Source organism: Prunus dulcis, chromosome 1 (genome assembly GCF_902201215.1).
Source record: "Prunus dulcis chromosome 1, ALMONDv2, whole genome shotgun sequence".
NCBI lineage: Eukaryota > Viridiplantae > Streptophyta > Magnoliopsida > Rosales > Rosaceae > Prunus > Prunus dulcis.
The window spans coordinates 1438046-1459278 of NC_047650.1; the positions used below are offsets into that span (position 1 = coordinate 1438046).

Consider the following 21233-nt stretch of genomic DNA (forward strand, 5'->3'; position numbering starts at 1 on the left):
GGGGTATTATATAAGGTGGTGAATGTGCGACTTAGAGAGGGAAATTATGGAGGGAGGGATCTTTGAGTGCGTAGCGGGACCCACATGTGGAAATGACTACAGAAGTTTAATATGCATTTTAAATGAAATGCTGCAGTTAGGAGGGATCACGTCCACTTCGGGCTGAAGTGTGGTTCCTTCTATGTTTGCTAAGACAGTGCTCGCTTATTCCAAAATGATTAGCTGTTATTGGGTTTAGTTCATACGTTTTTTATTTTAGATATAGGTTTTTTGACATTTATTACTCTTTTTTGTTGTGTCAATTTTACTCTTTGATGTAAATAAGGAAAACACATTGAAAATTTAAATTTAATGCATTATTTTTTGTAATTGAATTTCAGAGTTTAAATTTTAAATTATTATTTTGATAATATTTACCTAATATATTGATAAAATACAATTTAATAAATCAAAAGTAAAGACCCACATATGATACAATTTGATCATACAAACACCTACATAAAATTATATACCTGATGTACAGATAAATACTGTTATTATTAGCAACGAGAAAAATGCGAGGATTAAACCCAACTTATATTCTAAATGTTGAACTTATCCCAAATTTCTAATAACAAAACAATTAAATAACATGTGTCGAGATTTGATGAACAACTTTTATGTGTCTTACACATCTAATTTTAGCTAAGTTATGCTATTTTACACTGTCACACGACTCCAACAACTCGATAGAATTTTTTTTCCTCTAACTACCACCACCAACACCTTGTTGCTTATTAGGCTCTTGGTCAGCAGCCCCCGACATCGATCACAAATTGCAGCAGCTCACCACTAGGAGGAACGTGGCATATGTAGTACACGTGGGGCATTGTCATTGGGTTGGAGAGTCGTCAAGCTCTACACATGTGTTAGGTCACTGATTTGAGGGCCTGAGTTGGAGGTTTAGATTTAGAGAAGATCCGAAAAAAAATAATATATAATTAGCACTTTTGGAAGTTGAGGATACAATAATTCTTGAACCCCATTATCATATGATTATTAGTCACTATTATTAATATGAGAATAATACGAAATCTAGTTGCTTGCAGCTGTGCTTAATCTTTAATTAGTCGGCTAAACAAGTAGTGCTTGTGCCAAACAACGCCCACCAAATTTGATACTTACAGAATGTTTTAGATATTTGGAACCACCATACCACCTTCCCAATATTAATTAGAGTATTTTCCACGTAGCAGTGCTACCTTGGAAGGGACCATTAAGAAAAGGAATTTGGATTTTGATTTCAATGTGTCAGCAAATACTCTTGTTTTATGTTTAATAATCTAAATTATAAAAATTAAACGCGACTCAGATTAAATGTTAAGCAATATTGTTAAGAGGTTTATTGTTTCACTTTGTCCTATGAACTTTCAATTTAGTTTTGAGCCCCCCTAATGTTTCAAAACGTGTTAATGTGCCCCCTTTTGTCAAATTTAGGAATTTTCATCAATTCAAGTTAATTAATATTTAGTTTGACCAACTTAAAGCTTAATTGACTCGACCAATTCTTCCCTTCAAATCATACTTTGAATGGGAGTTTCATAGATGAAGATGGGCGAAAACGGCGATTTCATGAGTGAAAATGGTGTATGAGAGGAAGAATGGGTCGAATCAATTAGGGTTCAAGGGGGTAAAACCAAATCCTAACTTGAATGGACAAAAATGTCCTTGAATTTGACGGAGGAATTAACAAACTTAACAGAATGAAGCACATTGACACATTTTAAAAGATTATAATGACTCAAAACCAAATTGAAAGTTCATAGGGCATAGTAGAATAAGGTCTATAATTTAGGGGGCATTGCTAAAATTGTCTCTTGTTAATACAAAGACGAGAATCTCGTTTCATAATTTATTTTCTCCATATTGTCATATATATACATACAGTCCCGATCTCTTGGACCACAGGAGTCCAAGAGATTGTGATCACCCACCGTTGGATATTAATCCAATGGTTCAAAATGATATATATAAATGCAATATGACATAAATGATTATTATCCGATTCAAGTCAACCGTTGAATTTACATCCAATGGTGAGTGACCATAAATCTCTTGGACTACAGGGGTCCAAAAGATCAGGACTGTATATACATATATATTAAATTAATTAGCAGAAAAAGATGTAGAGTCCATGTTAGGAAGGAATATTATTTCAACATCCTTCACCAAAGTCAGGTGGCCATCGCAATCGGCATTATTATATTTACATAGGGGGGTTCTAGCTGTCATGAAGATTCCTAGTAAACGTTAAACCGATAATATTTTACTGAATCAAAAAAAAGAAAAAGAGAGGGGATAAGATTTTGCGTTAGGGTTTCAGAATCTTAAGATTTATACAAATAATATTATGAAGAAAGAAAAAAAAAAATTAGAAAAGACACATTGATTTATATAGTTGACTTGTGGTCCAACTTTCCAAATCGAAGTTGTTCCTCCTCCTAAAATTAGAAAAGTTGACCACAGTCGCACAAGATTGGGGTAGCGGTCAGACTCTCAGAGACACTTATCAACAAGATAATTGTGAGGCTGTTTTTTTAGGTACATACCTACCCTTTTTCTTACATACCAACCTTTCTCCTTTGTTTGTTTCCTCTTTCCGAATCAAGGTGAATCAAATTTGGTTTTTTTTTTTTTTTTTTGTTGTTGTTGCTATTTTTCTTTTTAACTTTGGTGCACTTGTTGTAACTACAACTAGTTATTTGTATATTAAATATCTGTACCATATCTCTAATAATATAATACGAATATGAATTTATGATATTGTGATTATGTTATTTTTTTGGGATCTTCTTCAAGCTTAATTAGATGCGAACAACACATGTGATACATTTAACATTTTTCATGCTTGCTCGAAAGTCGGTTTGACTTCAATGAGAATTGTAACATAGACAAATCATTTTCTTTCTTCTTTTTTTTTTTTTTTTTTTCCAAAGAAAACACTCAGTAGAGAGAATAAAAGGATGAGCATGTGTTTATGTGGAGAACCGTTGTCACTAAATATAAGAAGGTTCCTCTGGATGTTGCTCCCATGGAAACGTTAAGAATGTGCTAAACTTGACTTGATGTGTTTCATGTGGGAGGTAATGATAGCCCAATAGATTTTAAGGAGGCCACAGTCTACAATAGAAACTTTCTCCTTTTTCTTCTTTTTCTTTTTTTTTTTCCACAATCCTTAATCATGGCAAGAGCAGAATGATGGTGATATATCAACAAGTCCACCCGCGGAAGAGTCAGTCTCATTAGACGTCACATATCCATCTATTTTCAGAGAAGATGCTAAAAACTTATCCATAACCCTAATTTCTTTTTGGGATAAAAATGTCAGTGTGCATCATGTCCATCGTATACTCGAAGAGTGTAAGTCTTTTTTTGTTTTTCTAAATTAAGTGTTTAATGGATATGTTGTATAAGTCTTTTTTAAGAATCATCGCATCAGACGAGCAACATATAATGGGTACATATACGTGGATGTTGTATACAAATCATCTCACCAGAAAGGTTTTATTTTTGGGGTGGGAGTTCTACTACTCTTACTCTTGGTCTGTCAATAATACAAGTTAAATAAGTTTTTCCAAACCTTGTATTGAAGTCAAGAATATTAATTTCTTCCTAAGCGCAGCAGGATCATCTCACAGAACTTGAAAACAAAGAGAAAAGAGAGCCGTTGTTAGTTAATTATTTTAAATCCAGAATCAGAATGATTACTCCGCGTGCGTGAATCCAGAAGCAACATATGATGATTCCGATTAACAAAATTTGACCTTAATTAAGCATATATATCAAATGGCCACATAAGAGTTTCACAAGTTGATGACACAACGGATGCAACAAAGTCTCCTTAATAATTGATCGGATTTCATGATTATTATTTTCGATTTCCAGAGCTGCAGTTAAGCTTAATGCATTATAAAAGTAAGCGAATTGCAACATGATTGAAAACATGCTCATCACATGATTGAAAAAAATATACAAAAAGTAGTGTGGAAAAATGTAGAACAGAGGGCAACTTACTTTTGAGTACATTTTCATTGGAACGGGGTTGAAATTAGGTCACACTAATCATGATCAGACAGCTATTATAAGGGTTCTCGACTCCCAAACCCAAATTAAGACATTACAAGTTAAGAACCTCCCCAGAAGAAACCTACTATTTCCCAACTCTCTCTCTCTCTCTCTCTCCCCAGAAGAAACCTACTATTTCCCAACTCTCTCTCTCACTCTCCCCAGAAGAAACCTACTATTTCCCAATCTCTCTCTCTCTCTCTCTCTCTCTCTCTCTCTCTCTCTCTCTCTCTCTCTCTCTCTCTCTCTCTCTGTGTATCATTTGCCACTAACAAAAATCACTGCTCTACGTCATTCAACGATATAGGCTCTTTACTTTGGAGATCGACCTCAAGGATGATGTGTGCAATTTGTGGGATTGAAGAAAACTCTATTAAACTAATCATGTCTGGTGCTAATGCTAATTAAGACCATCTTCAACCATGTTGGAGCTAAACTCAAATTTCCATCTTTCAAAATATAACTATTCATGTATTGCCCGAACTCAAACTGTTTTTTCCTCCAACCATGTAGACTCATAATTTGAGTCCACAACTTTATTAAATTGTTTAAAAATGGTTAACCGTAATTTTGTTTTGCCGTCAATTTTTTCTTGACATTATTTTTGTTTAAACATTCATGATTTAATTTTCTGAACATTTTAACCTAAAAAAATCCAAAATCCAAAATCCAAAACATAATATAATTTCACTTAAAAATAAAAGTACAACAAAAGGATGTGTATTTATAGAGTTTGGGATGGGTTTTGAGGTTGGATCTAAATTAGATTAATTATTTTTTTTTAAATGACTGTTGGATGTGATTTTTTCCCGTTGAAATTGCCTAGATATAATCTTGGCCATTGATCATATATTGCCATTGCAATTTTTATTTTAAAAAGAACGAAACATATTCCATGGGTGGAACCACTATGTGGGCTCCGGTGGGTTGTAGCCGTGATGTTTTTGGCGGAAAAAAAAAAAATCAAACCTATATAAACCAATATCTTAACCTAAAAATAAATAAAAATGCACAATTTTATAGATTGGCAACACTAATACGCATAGATTTTATACCGGGATTTGGGCTTTTCACATGTAAGCCCATAAATAGGGTCCAAAATATAGAAAAACCCTACAACACTCAAACCTTAGGAAAAAACCCATTTGACTTTCAAATGTACCAAATATAGCATACAAGCCTTGAAAAACTGGAAAAATTACAAGACTTCCATCTGTTGTAAATGCATGAGTTGGTGGATGATCACCATTCCTTTTAGCATTCCACCCTTTCTAATTCTATGTAACTTTATGCCTTAAATATTTGTAGTTAGTGCTTGTAACTTATTCATATGTTGTCAATGTATTACTTAATCTCCTATCTTGTGAGCCTATAAATATGTAGCTCTACCATAGATGAAAGGATGAGATATATAAGTTGATTGACACAAATTCAATTGTATTTCTCTACTTTCCAATTCTCTCTGCAATTTTCCCTTAGTTATATAACACCATTAGAATTTTTTTTTCCTAAAAATCATAATGCAAAGATATAATGATATTTCACACATCATTCAAAATAAAAAATAGTACCGTTGGTCCTTTTGGGGTTTTTTAGTTCCATTTATAATGGGTTCTATTATAAATTTCTCATTCATTTAGTTCAAATCTTATGTTTTCTAGTGGATTCTAATTTACATTATCAGATCTGAACACTTGGCGATTCGCTTACTTGTTTTTCACTACATCACATTATTGGGAGAGAATATATCAGAGAAATTAGACTTATCAACATCACACTTTGGTTTCTACTAAATTTTTTGTTGGATTAGACTATACAGAATCTTTGTTATATAGATAGTTATTTGGGAGTACTACTAATTAGGGCAGAGAGCAAATGCGGTTGTTACCCTTGTGGGGTCATTAGAGGAACCTACTGGAGAGCCACAAACAGATATGTGAAGGGGATTGTGGAAGCACATCAAGAGCTGAGCACATCAAGAACTGAGCACAAACAGATATGTATGGCTTAAGTTATTAAGAGATCATGAGAACATCAATAACTGAGTTGCTTCCCATTCAACTACTTGTGGGAAGCACTGTTTTGAGCATCACCATGAGATTATTGCATTAAAAAGATAATAAAGAAGGGCCCTAGCTATGCAATAATATCCTGTTGAATTTGATTTATATCATGAGCAGCCCAACAGGCAATAGCCATTTAATTTTATTGATAACTACCATACAGATTGATGTGGAGCTGCAAATGAAAGAGAACCATGTGTTAAATTGAGGTGCAATATTGACCACATCGTAGGAACTTTCAACATTTTAGATTGCTTTATGATTAGTCGGATCGCAATATTGCAAAAGGTGATGAATTTTCGTGGATCAGCTGGTTTCTTGCTGCAGAAGTACTTATAATTAGTTCTTATTTGATTCCTGGGGCCAATTAATGAGGCTCATATTGTGTTTGCAGCTTGTACTATATTCCTTCTGTAAGGTTCATTTTGTGCCACAAAATTAAAAGATATACGATTCTAATCTAATCAATGTGGCTGATGGTTTTTGTGTCTAATTTATGAATACAATTATCGCTTGTCTCTCAAAAAACTCATAAGAGAAAAACTAATTAGACCTGGTTGACCAAAAAAATAGAACAGATTTTGGAGATATGGAAAGTTCTGCAAATTAAATACCCAATATAGATCTCTATTAATTCATCATATTGGTTCAATAATGGCTCTCCTTTCCAAATAATGCAAACTCGTAGGAACCTGCATATTCCTCCCAAGTGCTATTTTGTTTAAACATGGTTTTGTTGTTGAGGAATATTAATAGTAGAGGACCAAAATAAAGCCACAGAAAGGGTCCAAGAAGAATGGCGAGTGGAGCAAACTGCGATGTGCTAAAAGAGAAGACAAAAGTTAGTGATGGGCACAAAGAAATTATATTCACCCACATGCTGCTGCCTACCATGCCATCCCTTTCATTTGTTCTTGTCAACTGCCGCCATGAATTCATCACCTCCCACACAGGAGAAAATTTTACGAGGATATCATTGTGGCGCTATTCCAAATTAATCACTTATTGTTATGTGTTTTAATTTTTTCGACATGGAAATACGTGATAGACTTGGAATACGGTTACATGTATGTTCGCTCCTCACTTGCCTGAAATGAAGTTAGCCTTCTGGCCTTCTTATATATATGTGTCAAATTTTTGCTGGTGTCTTGCTCCCCCCATCACGTATAATCTCTGGATATAATTGGTATTACAAGTGATGCTGGGAAAGCCAATTGCATTTTGAGCACGGGGTTGGGTAGATAGACAGATATGTATCATAGTCCATGACCACTCTGCACTAGGCTTCAACTTAGCACAAAATGAGATTGGTGCGTTTGTGATTTGGGACCATTACAGGTATTTAAGCACTGACATATTTCGCTGACCATATGAATAAACAAGGTATAATGCATGGTGCTATAGTGAGAAAATATGTTCAATTCTCCTTGTAACTTTTGGCAGAGGAAAATGATGGTCACCAAACTTGAATCGATTTGCTTCTCTATTTTCCCGGGTCTCTAGAAATTTTGATGAAGATAATCATAGATGTTTTAAGCAAACCAGGTCCCCCACATATGTGTAACTTAATTACACAACCACAAAACTCATTAGACTCTCTCAGCCTTAGATTATAGCACTGTGAATCTGAACTATTAATTGATCATATAGGTTTTTGCTTAAATATGTTGTCCAAATTCACAGTCGGGGATTATAAGAGCATTTTCATAACAATACAAGTTTAACATGACAACATCATCCATATATTTGTGCGCAATTAAGAATAAGTAAAAGACCTTGAATCCACAGGAGGAAACATAACGGAAATACACGACTTAACCACAGGAAGTTAACAAAAAGAACAAAAGGAAGCAGAAAAGGAAGCGAGAAAAAGGAAAAGATCTTACTACACCTTTTAGATATTGACAGAAGAAGTGACCTCCATGTTAGCTGGTATATGGTCTTTCTGGTTCTCTGCCTACCTCACACACCAATTCACACATGTATAAAGGACAATGTATATATATGACACGTTTGACAAGATATTAGCAGCAGCAATCAAATCGAAGAAGAAGGGTTTCAAAGTTTGAAGAAATTGTGAGGAGTACACAAGCATTTGGTGGACTTTTTCTGAATTATTGAGGAGAAGGTTGGACTTTGTAAAGAATATTCTCAGTGCAGGGCATAGTAACCAAACCAAGTGCCTTCTTTTCTTCTTTTTTAAGAAAGGATAAAAAGACAATTTTAATTATTACGTCTGTTGTGGTGAGTTGAGTTGGGAATCTCTGGTCTCTCAGACCCATGAATAGCACTGCATATGGAGATATTGGCAAATGCTTGCTTTGAGGTTGATTTCCATTATTTTACTCCAAGTGTGAGACTTCTAGTGATGCTTATCATGTGACACTTATTCACCAAATATATATCTACATATCTCCATAAGTTAAAAATAAAACTCATACATACATACTTATATATATACACACATTTCACTTACATTTGGGGTGTGTTTCAATTAAATATTTTTTGGTATTATTTAAAGAATAATATGCAATGTCAAAATTTGGTGTTGGTGTAATATTTTAACTAGTTAAGAATATATAGCTTTTATCAATTGGGAGTGCTGGAATTTAAACTTAGGAACTCTTCCAACATTAAAAATATGTAGTTAAAATCTATCTAATGAAAACAGGATTAGTTTAGAGTACAAATAAAGGCTATATAGTAAATGAAGACTTTCATCCCGTTTCACGTGCATCATGTGTTAGAATTGCTGCAAAGTGAGGATTGTGGAAGAGAAAGTTTTGAGGTAAATGGTTATTTAATTTCTATATTACCCTTAAAAGTTGGAAGTAGATGTGTAAAACACCCACATAACATCAGTAAGTTAGGGTTCACTTACATAAAACATTCGCGTTCATCAGTGGAAACAAAACAAAGCAAAGAAAGACAAAAACTAATTAATTGTTGTTGCCAGTCAGAATAAAAATAAGCAATGTCTAAAAGTAAATAAATAAGTAATGCTATAATAATAAAACAGAAAAAATTTCTTATAACGGGGATAGCACTGTTTTATTATTTCCTGCCATAAATACAATGACGCTATAAAGTTATTTCGTGTGTCATTGCGCTATTAGTCAAGGATAGCAAACAGTGTTATCCTTGTTGCATAAAAGTCTCTCTCCGAATAGACGAGACAAGGACCATATCAAATCAAGTTTTCTTATTCAAACCCTCAACACATGTATGAGCTGGAGTTGACATTAAATAAAAGAAGGTAAAAAATAACTTTTGGTCCACATAGTTTATCACTTTTACCACAAAGGTCCCTCTAGTTTCAATTTGATCAATTTTGTCCCTGTATAGTTTCAATTCCAAGCAATTTAAGCATAGTCCCCAAAAAATTTGTCAAATTACTCTAAAATGGAGGGGCATTTCGGTCCAATCTTACAGCCCCTCCCCAACCGCATGACAACCACCTTCTCCCATCCCTCCTCCCTCTCCCAACCTCCTCCTAACTCAACCCGCTCCCCACCCTATAGCCAAGACCCAACCACCCCCACAACCACCTTATCCGCTCCCCTTCCCGACCCAACATTATTCTACCCTCTCTCCACAACCACCTTTTCCTCTCTATCTCTCTATTATCAAAATCAAAACTTAATTTCATGCATTTCCCTAAACCTCTTTGGGACTTGAAAGCATACGAAAAGTTGCAGTAGGGTCTGTTGGGGCTGGTTGGGGAGGGGCTACAAAATTGGACCAAAATGACCTTCCATATTAAAGTAGTTTGACAAAAAAATTGGGGGTTGTCCTTGAATTGCTTTGAATTGAAACCACACGGACAAAATTGATCAAATTGAAACTACATTGACCATAATGGTAAAAGTAATAAACTATAGGGACCAAAAATGAATTTTTGCCATAAAAGAATGTAGATAAAAATATTGTTTAGCTGTCAACAGTATCCAGCCCAGTGAAAAATGATCTTGACTTGCAAGCAAGAGATCTCAGGTTCGAATCTTCACGACATCATAGTTGGTGTGTGTGTGTGTGTGAAATCATTCTCCTCTGTAGTTTTATATTACCATTTGTACTAAATAATAATTAATTAATTAAATACTGTTCAGCTATACCTTCCACGCCAAGTTCCAGGTATATATATATACAATTTTAATGTCAGTTTATATATAGTTACCAAAAAAAAAAAAAATGTCAGTTTATATATAAATTATAAAATGCCGAATGCTTCAGCCCAAAGTTTTCTCCTATACCATGCGTGAATTAAGAACAGATTAAGGCCCATTATATTCCAACAGCGAGCCCGCTCAAGTTAGAAACTGGGCACTTGAATCTTTGACCAAAAAGACAGTGGCCCCAAGAGTCCAAAGTTAGCTATGTGGTAGTTGGGCCTTGACCACAACCTAACTTGAAAATATAATTAAGTGCCGTTCTCAAGTGGTGAGCGTTTACATTGTAAAAGCCCATTCTAAGTGAAATATCGTAAGAGAAGTAATTATAGTGTGGTACTCGATATGTCTTTTTTTTTATTTAATCAAATTATGATTTTTATATAAAAAATAATAAATAAATAAAAAGGACGAATGTTAAATTTTGATTGACTTAGAAGGAGAAGAGTTCTTCTATCCCAAATTTAGTACACTGTTATAATTTGTTAAATTTATAACAGTATTACTCGTTATATTACCGTCACATATAATACAACTGCTTTCAAAAGAGCTAAGTATTGTAACAATAGCAAGGGGAAGATGGATTTTGACACTTTGTTGATATCACGACTTGTCGTACGTATATCAACAAGTAACATGTCTGGCAAAAAATAACAATTAACATGTCATTTTGCATTGAAAATGAGAGGTATTTAAGATAGTCGACATGTCGGTTGTTATATATTTGACAAGAGACCAGACTTACGCAAAAAACAACGTGTCATTTGGATGACTCCGTTCCATACTCTTTCTTTCTAGTCCAAACTTGTTTTACTCTATTCCACTGTTGATCAGTCAATTTGCTGGACACCACAGGCCTGCCCATATTTTTAGGATTTATTTTGCTATCATTTTTTTTTTCCGTCATTCTAGCAAAATGGCTGAGGGGAGATGCTGTTATGCATGCAATGCAACTATTTGAAGTCTCTCAAAATTTCTAAGTCATATGGGCTTAAATCTCACAGAATAAGCAGCAGTCTTTGAAAAAAATCATGCACAATAAATTCTCTATAAACAGATTACAATCCAATTACACTGTGCTCCTGATAAGTTTATCTGAGAATTTAGCCTCAGGAACACATATTTAGCCAAAATGTCTACATACAAACATCAGATGCAAAATGGGACACTACACAAGCAAATCAAGGAACTTAATAAAATACACAATCTTGCTGCAATGACACAAGAATCAGAATCAAAATCCCAAGAAAAAAAAAAAGAGGTCAGCAATATTGAATTGCAGCTTGCATTCTCTAATTACACTATTGCATGTTTCTTATGCTTTGGGGCAAGCATAATTTTGGGAAGGGATGCGCTGTTAGTACCTACTTCCATGTGCCTGCAAACCCAACACAAATATTTAAAATCTAATCAGTTCAACTATCTATAGTAATATCACATGTTTACTTCTTTTCTTCTTCTTTTTTTTTCTTTTTTAAAATCATGTTTGTTCATAATCAATTAGTATGAGATTTTAGGTTGAGCAATACTCACATCAAATGCAACAAGAGATCTGCAGTAGTTGGTGTTTGTGAGCACTGTACTGCTGGAGCCACATTCACTTTCTTTGAGTGAAACGGTGGACCTGTCAAGCTTGATATACCAAGGATACTGGTAATTCTGAGCAGTTGAACTCACATGAGAAGATGACCTCTGCATCTTCACAGCCCTTGGGATGTTCCTGCCTTCCATGGACGCCTTCCGCGGCCTGCTTGGCTGCCTCTCAATTGAATCTGCCGGCCTTTGCTTTGGTGCACTCTGCGACCGGGCTTTCGCCTTTGAAGATTGTGTGTTTGCCATGTAATTTGGGAACAAAGGGTAGTCATAGGACAGAGGCTCTCCATAATCTGGCCTAGGAAAAGCAAAGGGTGCTCTTGATGGGTCAAGTTTGGACATGGCAGAATAGCACTGAGGGCTGCTTTGTGCTGTGCCAAAAGAATAGTCCTCCAAATGTGCGCTGCAGGCTCCAGGGCTCAAGTCAGTGAGAGCTGATGGAGCTGGGGAGAGCTGGTTGTAGCTGTCTTGGTTTGAGTAGGCTTGATTCGGTGCATGCTGAGTGGAAAATCTGTGTTCTGTTCTCTCTGTTTGTGAGAGGTTTGAATAGCTGCTATTTCTGCTCTTCAAAATTCCCTTTGACTCTCCAATATCCATCTCCACGATCTTAATGTTCTCTTCCATGCCTCTGTCCATTTCCTAATGTACATAATAACCACATTGTGCTGATTTTTAGTAGGAAATCCATGGCATAAAGAAAAAGAACATTGCAATTCAAAATAAAGCAAACCAAAGAGAATGTTAATTAAGAAATGTGGTTCTATACTTCTCATCCTATGAAGCTTACATTATATGTATGCCGGAACCGATTTTCCTGCAAAGATCTTCTGGGGGTGGAATGTCTAGGAGGAATAACAGTATTTTCATCTTCAGCCATCCGGATCCTCTGAGCCAGAGCTCGAGCCTGTGCTGTCACCAATGCCTGCATGCACCTTAGTGTAGCTTTGGCCTGTTTTCTCACCAGGTGACCCCTTACCAACGCCTGCAACTTCACTAATCCTTTCAAGGCACACAGTGCTTTTCTTGCCTACAACAAAAACCAATACAATAGTTCTCATTTCATTCGTGACATTTGATCATTTACATGACATTGAAGTCAGAGCATCAAAAGCAAAATCAATTGACAATTAGCAGGGAGATATTAATAGGGAATTCCAGAGTTACATACCAAATATGAACGGAAGACAGATTGAATTTTGACAGCTGCTGCCTCTTCAGATGCACTGGCTTTCTCATTGGCAGCTGCTGTAAGCCGGATCACAGCGGCTGCAGCTTGCGCCGCAGCCACAGCTGCATCAGCGACTGCAGCTGTGGCCGCAGCCATAGCCAGGGCATGTTTTTTCTGCTCATAATTCTGAGAGTCCAATGTGGTGTGCATAGGCGGTGGTGTGGTGGGCATTGCATCTATAAAACTGGAGTCTCTTGGAGCTGCGGCTGATGCTGCTGCTGCTGCTGCTGCTGTGGCTGATGATCTTCTGAAACTCCATCTCCTCTTCTCTTTCGGTGTTGTCTGTGAATTGGAAATTGGAGTTGTTGGATTCTCATGACTTGCAACAGAACAACACTGGTTTGTGGGACATTTTTCCTTGTCCTTCTCCTTGTCCTTCTTTCCTGTCAAGAAGCTTCTAAGCCATTTGCCTGTCTTCCCCATCTGAGTTAGATATGTGTGCTTCTAAGCTGCCATTGCACCATCAACAACAACAACAACATAGAAAGAAGAAAGCAACAAGATAGATCGTTTGTTCTTGATAGGTAGCTTTCAAAATTATAATGCTCCTCCTTTGTTACAAGTCACAGCTTCTTCTTTTTTTTTCTTTAACAGCCTGGTCTTTTGTTCCATTATTCCTTCTCTGTTATTAACTTTACAAATGTAACTTCTCAGATGGTGATATTTGGTTCAATCTTTTTTTTTTCTTTTTTCTTTTTTTTTCAGGCTCCTTGAGGATTAAGCTGCCCAATAATAAGCTAGTAGCAGCCAACCTCATGGAATATATATAATTTTTGGCAGAGATTCCTTGCCTCCACTAAATATATGCTAGTACCCCTTTTTGTCCTTGAGGTAATTCACATTTTGATATAGTCATCAAGGGTGTTTTGGTAATAATAGGGAATAGAGAGGATCAGAAACCATGTGAAAACGGGTCGAGAAGAGGCAGCATCCTTGTAAAATACTCATTTTTAAGGGATCCATTAGTGGGTTTTTGTCATTTTTTGTTTTATTGATTAATTAATTGATTTGGCCTTATGGAGGTTGTGGGTTCCACAGAGAAGTGTTGTGAGTTAAGGAGGTGGCTCTGATTCTTCACGTGCTCATCCAATCCCAGTTGTTGGAGTTGAGCCTACGTTTTTTCATGATCCCAAGTGAAGGTTATCTTTTGATACCAATACCCTCCGCCAAGCATTGGCCAAGAGCCTTTACTCTTCGTTTTGGAGGAGAGTAGGTTCTCGGATATGTGACAAAGAAATTAATAATGAATGGTATTAAAGTACTGCTTATATTTACAGTACGTGACAATGTTACGATCAATATAATAAAAATAAATAATAAATTTATATTTAACATCACATGACGATGTTACGATAAACTTCCACACAAGATAAAAGTGTGAAGATGTTATAAGGGGGAGGGGTTAGTTAATGTGAATCACAATTACATGCATGTGACGTTCTGCCATATATGCCCATACATGTTGCTGATAGCAGGGCCTCAGGGTTCCGGGCAGAAAAGACAAGTGTGATTATTATTAGGGTGTGTTTATTTGGAGCCACATGTCATGTGACAGAAAAAAGAAAAAAAAATGTTACATCTAGGAAATGGTGGTCACCAATTGATCTCTAGCCACACGAACAAAATTCATACAGATACAGCTAAGCATGGCATTCAATTACAGGATGACCTTACGTTTTTAGGGTTCGTGATAAGAATGATGCTACATGCAATACATTTTTCTCATCACATTATGTTGAAAGTGATGTATTCTATTTCTTGTTGAGTCAATTATTATGATAAATTGTTAATTTCACACACCAGTCGTCACATAACGTGATAAAAAAAATTCTCAAACATTAAACATAGTCCTCCACAAAATATACAAATCCAATTATCTAATCTATTATATATGCATGAATTATTTATACATAATATAAAAATATTTAAGTAAATCATCAAATTAACAGGGAAACTCGAGCTTCTTGAAAGAGTTGGGGGTTCGTACATGAACATCAAATTGATGGTGTTTGTCCCCAACTTATACATCAAACATATAGTTGAAGCATGAGTAAACTGTATTATTATTTTACTAATTAATATATCCATATAATAAATCATATTAGTTGGCAGTCACATGCTGTGTGTTTATATGCTTCCCCTTTGACTAGGTGTTTGCTTGCTTCATGGAAACATCCTTCACTGTTAATCTCTTCAATTCTTAATTAAAACACTAATTAGAAGACATTTCTTAAACAAATTATAATTTAGAAAAATGTGGGGTTATCCATGAATTGGAAATTTGGAATTAAGACAAAAGTTCCACATATTTTTAATAAATAAAATAAACTATTATATATTAAAAAAACTAAAAAAAATAAAAGATAAAAGTCTTCCCATCCAAATCATTATAACCTCATGGAAGATGGCAACAAATACATTTGAAAGGGATATTGGAGTGAAGTATTTATGAACATCATATATATTTTATTTTATTTTATAAATATATTTTAGCTCTGATTCAGAAGATCTATTAGGTGGGGTCAGCATTGACATCTTTGTTTTTGAAGCAATATTAACAATTATAGTTAAGACAGATTAAAGGGCTGATTTATACTCAGGGTGCAATTGTTACAATGTCTGTTTAAGTGATCACCACATGGGGGCCAAATCAAAAAGCTGCAGGTTGAAGATGCATGTGAAATGTGAATATGCTTCGTTAATGAAAAAATTTCTCATCTTTTCTGTTTTCTGTTTGTATGTGCATAAGCTTCTTCTGTGCACATGATGACACATCTTTCGATCTGTTATGAAATGAGAAACTAGGTAGCATATTATCTTGTGAGTTTCTAGGTAACCTCAAGTATTTGTGAATAACTAATTTTGTGTTTTGTCGATTGTCTGATCAATGCATACTGATTGACCGATCAACCAGCTATGATAAAAAAAAAGGTGATTGAAAGTTATGTCGAGGAGGGAATGGCAACCAAATGGCAACAAAATTCGACATCTTGCATTGCTCTTGGATCATGTCGGGTTTGCTCTTCTAGTGGTATGTATATCTTTTGGAATGTTCGACTTACGAGGCAGGCTTCAACCACATATTATTACCATCACACTCCCAAAATTAGAATAGCTTTCCTTCAACTTGGCTACCAAATTTTTCTTCTATTAAACTATCAAGCATGGGTGTAAAAAAATTGATGCTTGGTATCACTAATCTGGAACACAATTTTTATTAGTGAAGCAACTACATTGTTTTTATGGGAGTTGTAAGTTCTAATGATTAACATCGTTCACATCTCCTTCTTTTAATAAAAATTTATAAAATAACTTAAATAAAGAAAATAACAGGAAGATCGAGCAATAATTTATATGTTTGGGATTATCGCATGAATTGTACAAAAATATTATTCTCAATTTAACCAACAAGTCCAATACATGGTTGGATCCAAATTCTGTGTGAGCCTGTTATATGTCTCATAAGATCTCAGTGCAATTTAAAACGGACTATCACTTACATATACCCTTCTACAAATAATCACTTGTTTGATGTTGGACAACTGGATTTGATATACAATCCTAACAACCTTTTTACAGTGTGTAATTAAACAACTAGCTTTAGATTTACAAGAGGAAAGTCTTAAACTCTAGTTACCTTCTCCCATAATGGGGGTCCTAAAACCTTCACTTTCTTCCATGGTTTCTCTATACTCACTTGTCATTTTCATTGCGAACGAACTTCTGCAGTGACAATTAATCAACACCAAACCAAATAATAAATGTTTGGCCAAAATACGTATCTAACTTGTAATGATGATGGTGTACGAAACCCGTACTGTAGCAATTATAGGGCAACTCAATTGTCATGGATTGGTTTGGTTTCATTATCTAGAAGTAACTTCTAGCTGAATCAGAAGTGAACCCATACGTGACCATCAACCAGAGCCAGTGGTCCTCCCACAAAAACCCAAACCTTTCATTTTCCTTGGTAGCTCTAATTGAAGTCCATCCATTTGCTATCACATATTTACAATCAAGCTACATATGGCTCTTTTCTTTTCTTTTTTCTTTTTCTTTTTTGTTGTCTATCTAATTTTTAACACAATTAAAATGTTGTGGGGCCTTTTAATTTACTTCTCGGCCTAATACCAACGAGGGGTTATTTCTTATATCGTGAGGTTGTATTCGGACTCTTGTTGTAATTCTTTATTGAACAATTATCGTTAATAAGATTTAAATTCATCACTTTTTAAAAATAAAAGAAAATGAATTAATGATGCATTTATACAATTAATTGTTGGCTTTCTACATGACTATCATATCATCCAAATAAATAGTTATAGTAATGTGTGAGACTTGTTAGTGGACTTTACAATTTTGAAGTGTGATAAACACCCTTAAACTCGAGACATTACAAATTCGATCCAGTCCAGTATAATTTAATATTGGAAATTCCAATATTAAACCCACCAAACCAAAGGAGACTCCAAGTTCAAATTATGGTGGAAATTCCAATTTTAGGTGCTTGATTATAAAGGTTTTTGCTTTGAGAGCATTTGTGCTCACCACTTTAACCAATGTGTACCATCATCACTTTTCTCAACACTTGACACATGTACATTTACATAACTATGGTTCCATAAATACAAAGTAAATAGTTAATTATGGTTATGTCAATGAACACGTGTCAAATGTTGAGAAGGGTGGTGAGGGTACACTTTGGGTTAAAGCGGTGAGGAAAAATATTTCCTTTTGCTTTGGTGCTAGAATGTTGCATTCAAATAACTTGAGGAGTGTATTCAATTGAGATTTTAATAGATTTTAATGACATGATTTTAATGTAATGGATTTCAGCCGGATTTGTAATTATATGATTTTAATAGATTGCAATTACATGATTTTACTTATGATTTTAATAGATTGCAATTACAGGATTTTACTTATATTTCTATACAACCTTGAACTCTATCACCCAGCATCATTCACAAAAATACATAACCTGAATGCATATACCATTACACTACATACAAGGAAATATCATGATTGTGGCATGAGAGCAAGTTAGAGCTGAATCAAGAATATAGATAGAAAATCATCACGAATATGTGAAGTGGTCTTGAGTGTCACCCAAGTAGTTATGTGTCACATCCCGGGATCGGCTCACCGTAGCACGATATTGTCCGCTTTGGGCCCCCCTCTCTGCCCGCACGGTTTTGTTTCTGGAAACTCACGAGCAACTTCCCAGTGGGTCACCCATCATGGGATTGCTCTAGCCCCTAACTCGCTTAACTTCGGAGTTCCTACGACTCCGAAGCCAGTGAGCTCCCAAAAGGCCTCGTGCTAGATGAATGCGGGTGTGCACATATAAGGCACATCACCCCCTCTCCGTTGGTTGATGTGGGATCTTACAATCCACCCCCCTTAAGGGCCCGACGTCCTCGTCGGCACACTCGCACCACACGCAGAGTGGCTCTGATACCAAATTGTCACACCCTGGGATCAGCTCCGCCGTAGCACGATATTGTCCGCTTTGGGCTCCCCTCTCTGCCCGCACGGTTTTGTTTCTGAGAGCTCACAAGTAACTTCCCAATGGGTCACCCATCCTGGGATTGCTCTAGCCCCTAACTCGCTTAACTTCGGAGTTCCTACGACTCCGAAGCCAATGAGCTCCCAAAAGGCCTCGTGCTAGATGGATGCGGGTGTGCACATATAAGGCACATCACCCCCTCTCCGTTGGTTGATGTGGGATCTTACATTATACCTTTACAGTAGCTATTCTTGAACAATCACTTTGACAACTATTTGTTTCATCGGTTCAGATTTTGAAATAGTTAATGAGTTCATATTTTGAAAAATTAATGTTATCTGATGACTTCTTAACATCTATGCTTTTGATATTTTCATCCCCAAAGAGTAGGAGATTCTGAACCGAAAAGATATTTTGCTCCAAAGAAGCTTGTTTACAAGGAAAGAAGAGCCACTGGAAAATGTCCATTAACTCCAGAAGAGGCAATATCTTCTCTCTGTTAATGTGTCTTTATCATCTCTCTTCTGAAAGGTTTTATTTATTTTTTTGTACAAATAGAAATCATGAAAAAATAGTGGGAAAAAAAAAGTATGAGATCATATATGAGAAACAAGCATAGGAGGGTGGGATTTGTTATGTGATTTGGTATTTATATCACACACTCAAAAGTCTCACACAATACATCATTTAATGAAATACATTAAAATAAATAAGTTTTTTAATACTACGGTACTTTTTCTTATCTTTTAAAAGTCCTAATTGAATACCACCGGACTTGTATTGATTATTTAAATATCTTAATTAAATACCACCAAACTTTTATTGATTACTTAAAAATCCTAATTGAATACCGATGTACTTTTAAGCTTCAAAACAATCCATTAAAATCTCAATTGAATACACCTTGTCGTGTTTTTTTTTTTTTTTTTTTTTCATATAGCCGTTCATCTTATAAATGAATTTATACGATGAATCCAAGGGGGGAGAAAAGTTCACCAAGACAAAAGTACATTTTTCATGGTACACATAGAAGAGGTTAACTAGAATAATGACATCATGCATGTGAAAGAAACTTCCCTATCTCCGTTTCATTGTCTCATTCTTTCTATTATTTTCCTCATGTCATCTATCGGAGGAAGAATGAGATAGAGAAAGAGAGGGGCAATGAAGTGTTTCTCTATGCTTAGGCCGGCCAGAAAGTAACAACCAAAGTAGTGTTTGCATAGACATTCTAAGGGCCAGATTGGCATTGCTGTGCTGTGAAAATAATCGCTGTCAGATTTGCTGTGAGAGAAATCAGCTGTGAGAGAAAGCAGTTTGGCGTTTGGTAAAATTTTTGTTAAAAGTGTTGTTGGTATTGATTTTATGCATAATCAGAAAATGATTGCCGCATAATCATTAAACCCAACACCTTTTCGAAACTGATTCCTGCATAATGAAAGCACCTCATTAGCTGCTTTCCTTTATAGCTTTCTCTCACAGCAATTTTTAACAATAAGTGATTTTCTCATAGTTCACCAAACGGATTGGGCTTTTCAAAATTTTTAAAAAATCACTTATTATCCCAAATAAGTAATACCAAACGAGCACTAAGAAGTCTCCTCTTTCACTTTCTTAGATTATGTGCCCACCAAGTCCCTGACGTGCCCAAATTGACTTGAATTAATGCCTTCGGTTTTCCTTTCAGAGTGTATAATTGAGGAAGATGATTATGTGCTCAAAAAGATGATATAGCTCTTCTTGTTTTTGTCACAATAGAAGTAAACAAAAAAGATGGCTGGGCTTGGAAGGTTTCCTGGGGTAGATCTGCCTCCAAGAAGAAGAAAACCAACCCACCGTCATGAAAGTTATGCCAAGTATAGAGAAGCACCACCGCTGAGGGAATGGCTGGAGCCATCCGTGAACCAAGTGACCTCCATGGATTTGGATGAAGCAACTCACAAAGCTCGCAGCAGGCTAGAGAAGAGGCTTGGCTATTGCAGACCCTCCTCAAGGTTCTGCCTCTTCGCTTTGTTTTTCTCCTTACTCAGCTAGTCTCTTATATATACATTTACCAATTTTTTTAAAATTCTTTTTATTATTGAACATGTACTCAATTGATCAAATTAGTAGAAAAGATGCTGCAATGGGTTCAAATTCAAAAGGATTGGGCAGGTCATGGGGCTTCTTCTCTGTGATCAGCAGAAATGTAACAGCAGACAGAGAGGTTTGTGCTATTTGCTTAGAAAGTTTTGAGGCAGGAGAGCAGGCCATGGACCTCAGTTGTGCCCATAAGTTCCACTCCAATTGTCTTCTGCCATGGCTTCATGCCCATCCAGATTGCCCTTATTGTAGGACCCCTGTTTCTTAATATTCAATCAAGCAGAAACAGCCATCCAGTTCCAGATTCCAGAGCTAGCTGCAGGGCATGGCTGCATCATGCACGCCCATTCTGTAAAGATGGTTTCACATGCTTGGTTGTATCAGCAATCTTGTTTCATGTGTTAAATAATGTGCAGTACTTACTTGTAAGATTTATAGTTTGCTGAAAGATGTTATTTTTCTAGGATTATTGCCCATTTGCCTTA

General features: G+C 35.7%; 2 protein-coding genes across 3 annotated transcripts; one reads left to right on the forward strand and one right to left on the reverse strand.

Annotated features, from left to right (window-relative positions):
- Nucleotides 1-11359: 11359 nt before the first annotated feature.
- Nucleotides 11360-13873, reverse strand: LOC117613639 (protein IQ-DOMAIN 1). Its single transcript, XM_034342234.1, has 4 exons — nt 13098-13873; nt 12717-12956; nt 11870-12568; nt 11360-11714 (listed from the first exon to the last, which is right to left on the reverse strand). The coding sequence occupies exons 1-4, from the start codon at nt 13578-13580 to the stop codon at nt 11694-11696; spliced, it is 1443 nt and encodes a 480-aa protein (XP_034198125.1). The 5' UTR covers nt 13581-13873; the 3' UTR covers nt 11360-11693.
- Nucleotides 13874-20261: 6388 nt separating this feature from the next.
- LOC117614733 (E3 ubiquitin-protein ligase RNF128-like) lies at nt 20262-21233 on the forward strand. 2 transcript variants are annotated; one of them, XM_034343631.1, is made up of 2 exons: nt 20262-20660; nt 20779-21233. In XM_034343631.1, the coding sequence occupies exons 1-2, from the start codon at nt 20440-20442 to the stop codon at nt 21014-21016; spliced, it is 459 nt and encodes a 152-aa protein (XP_034199522.1). In that variant the 5' UTR covers nt 20262-20439; the 3' UTR covers nt 21017-21233. The 2 variants fall into 2 exon arrangements, with proteins under 2 accessions (XP_034199522.1, XP_034199521.1); XM_034343630.1 differs by having other exon boundaries at nt 20776-21217.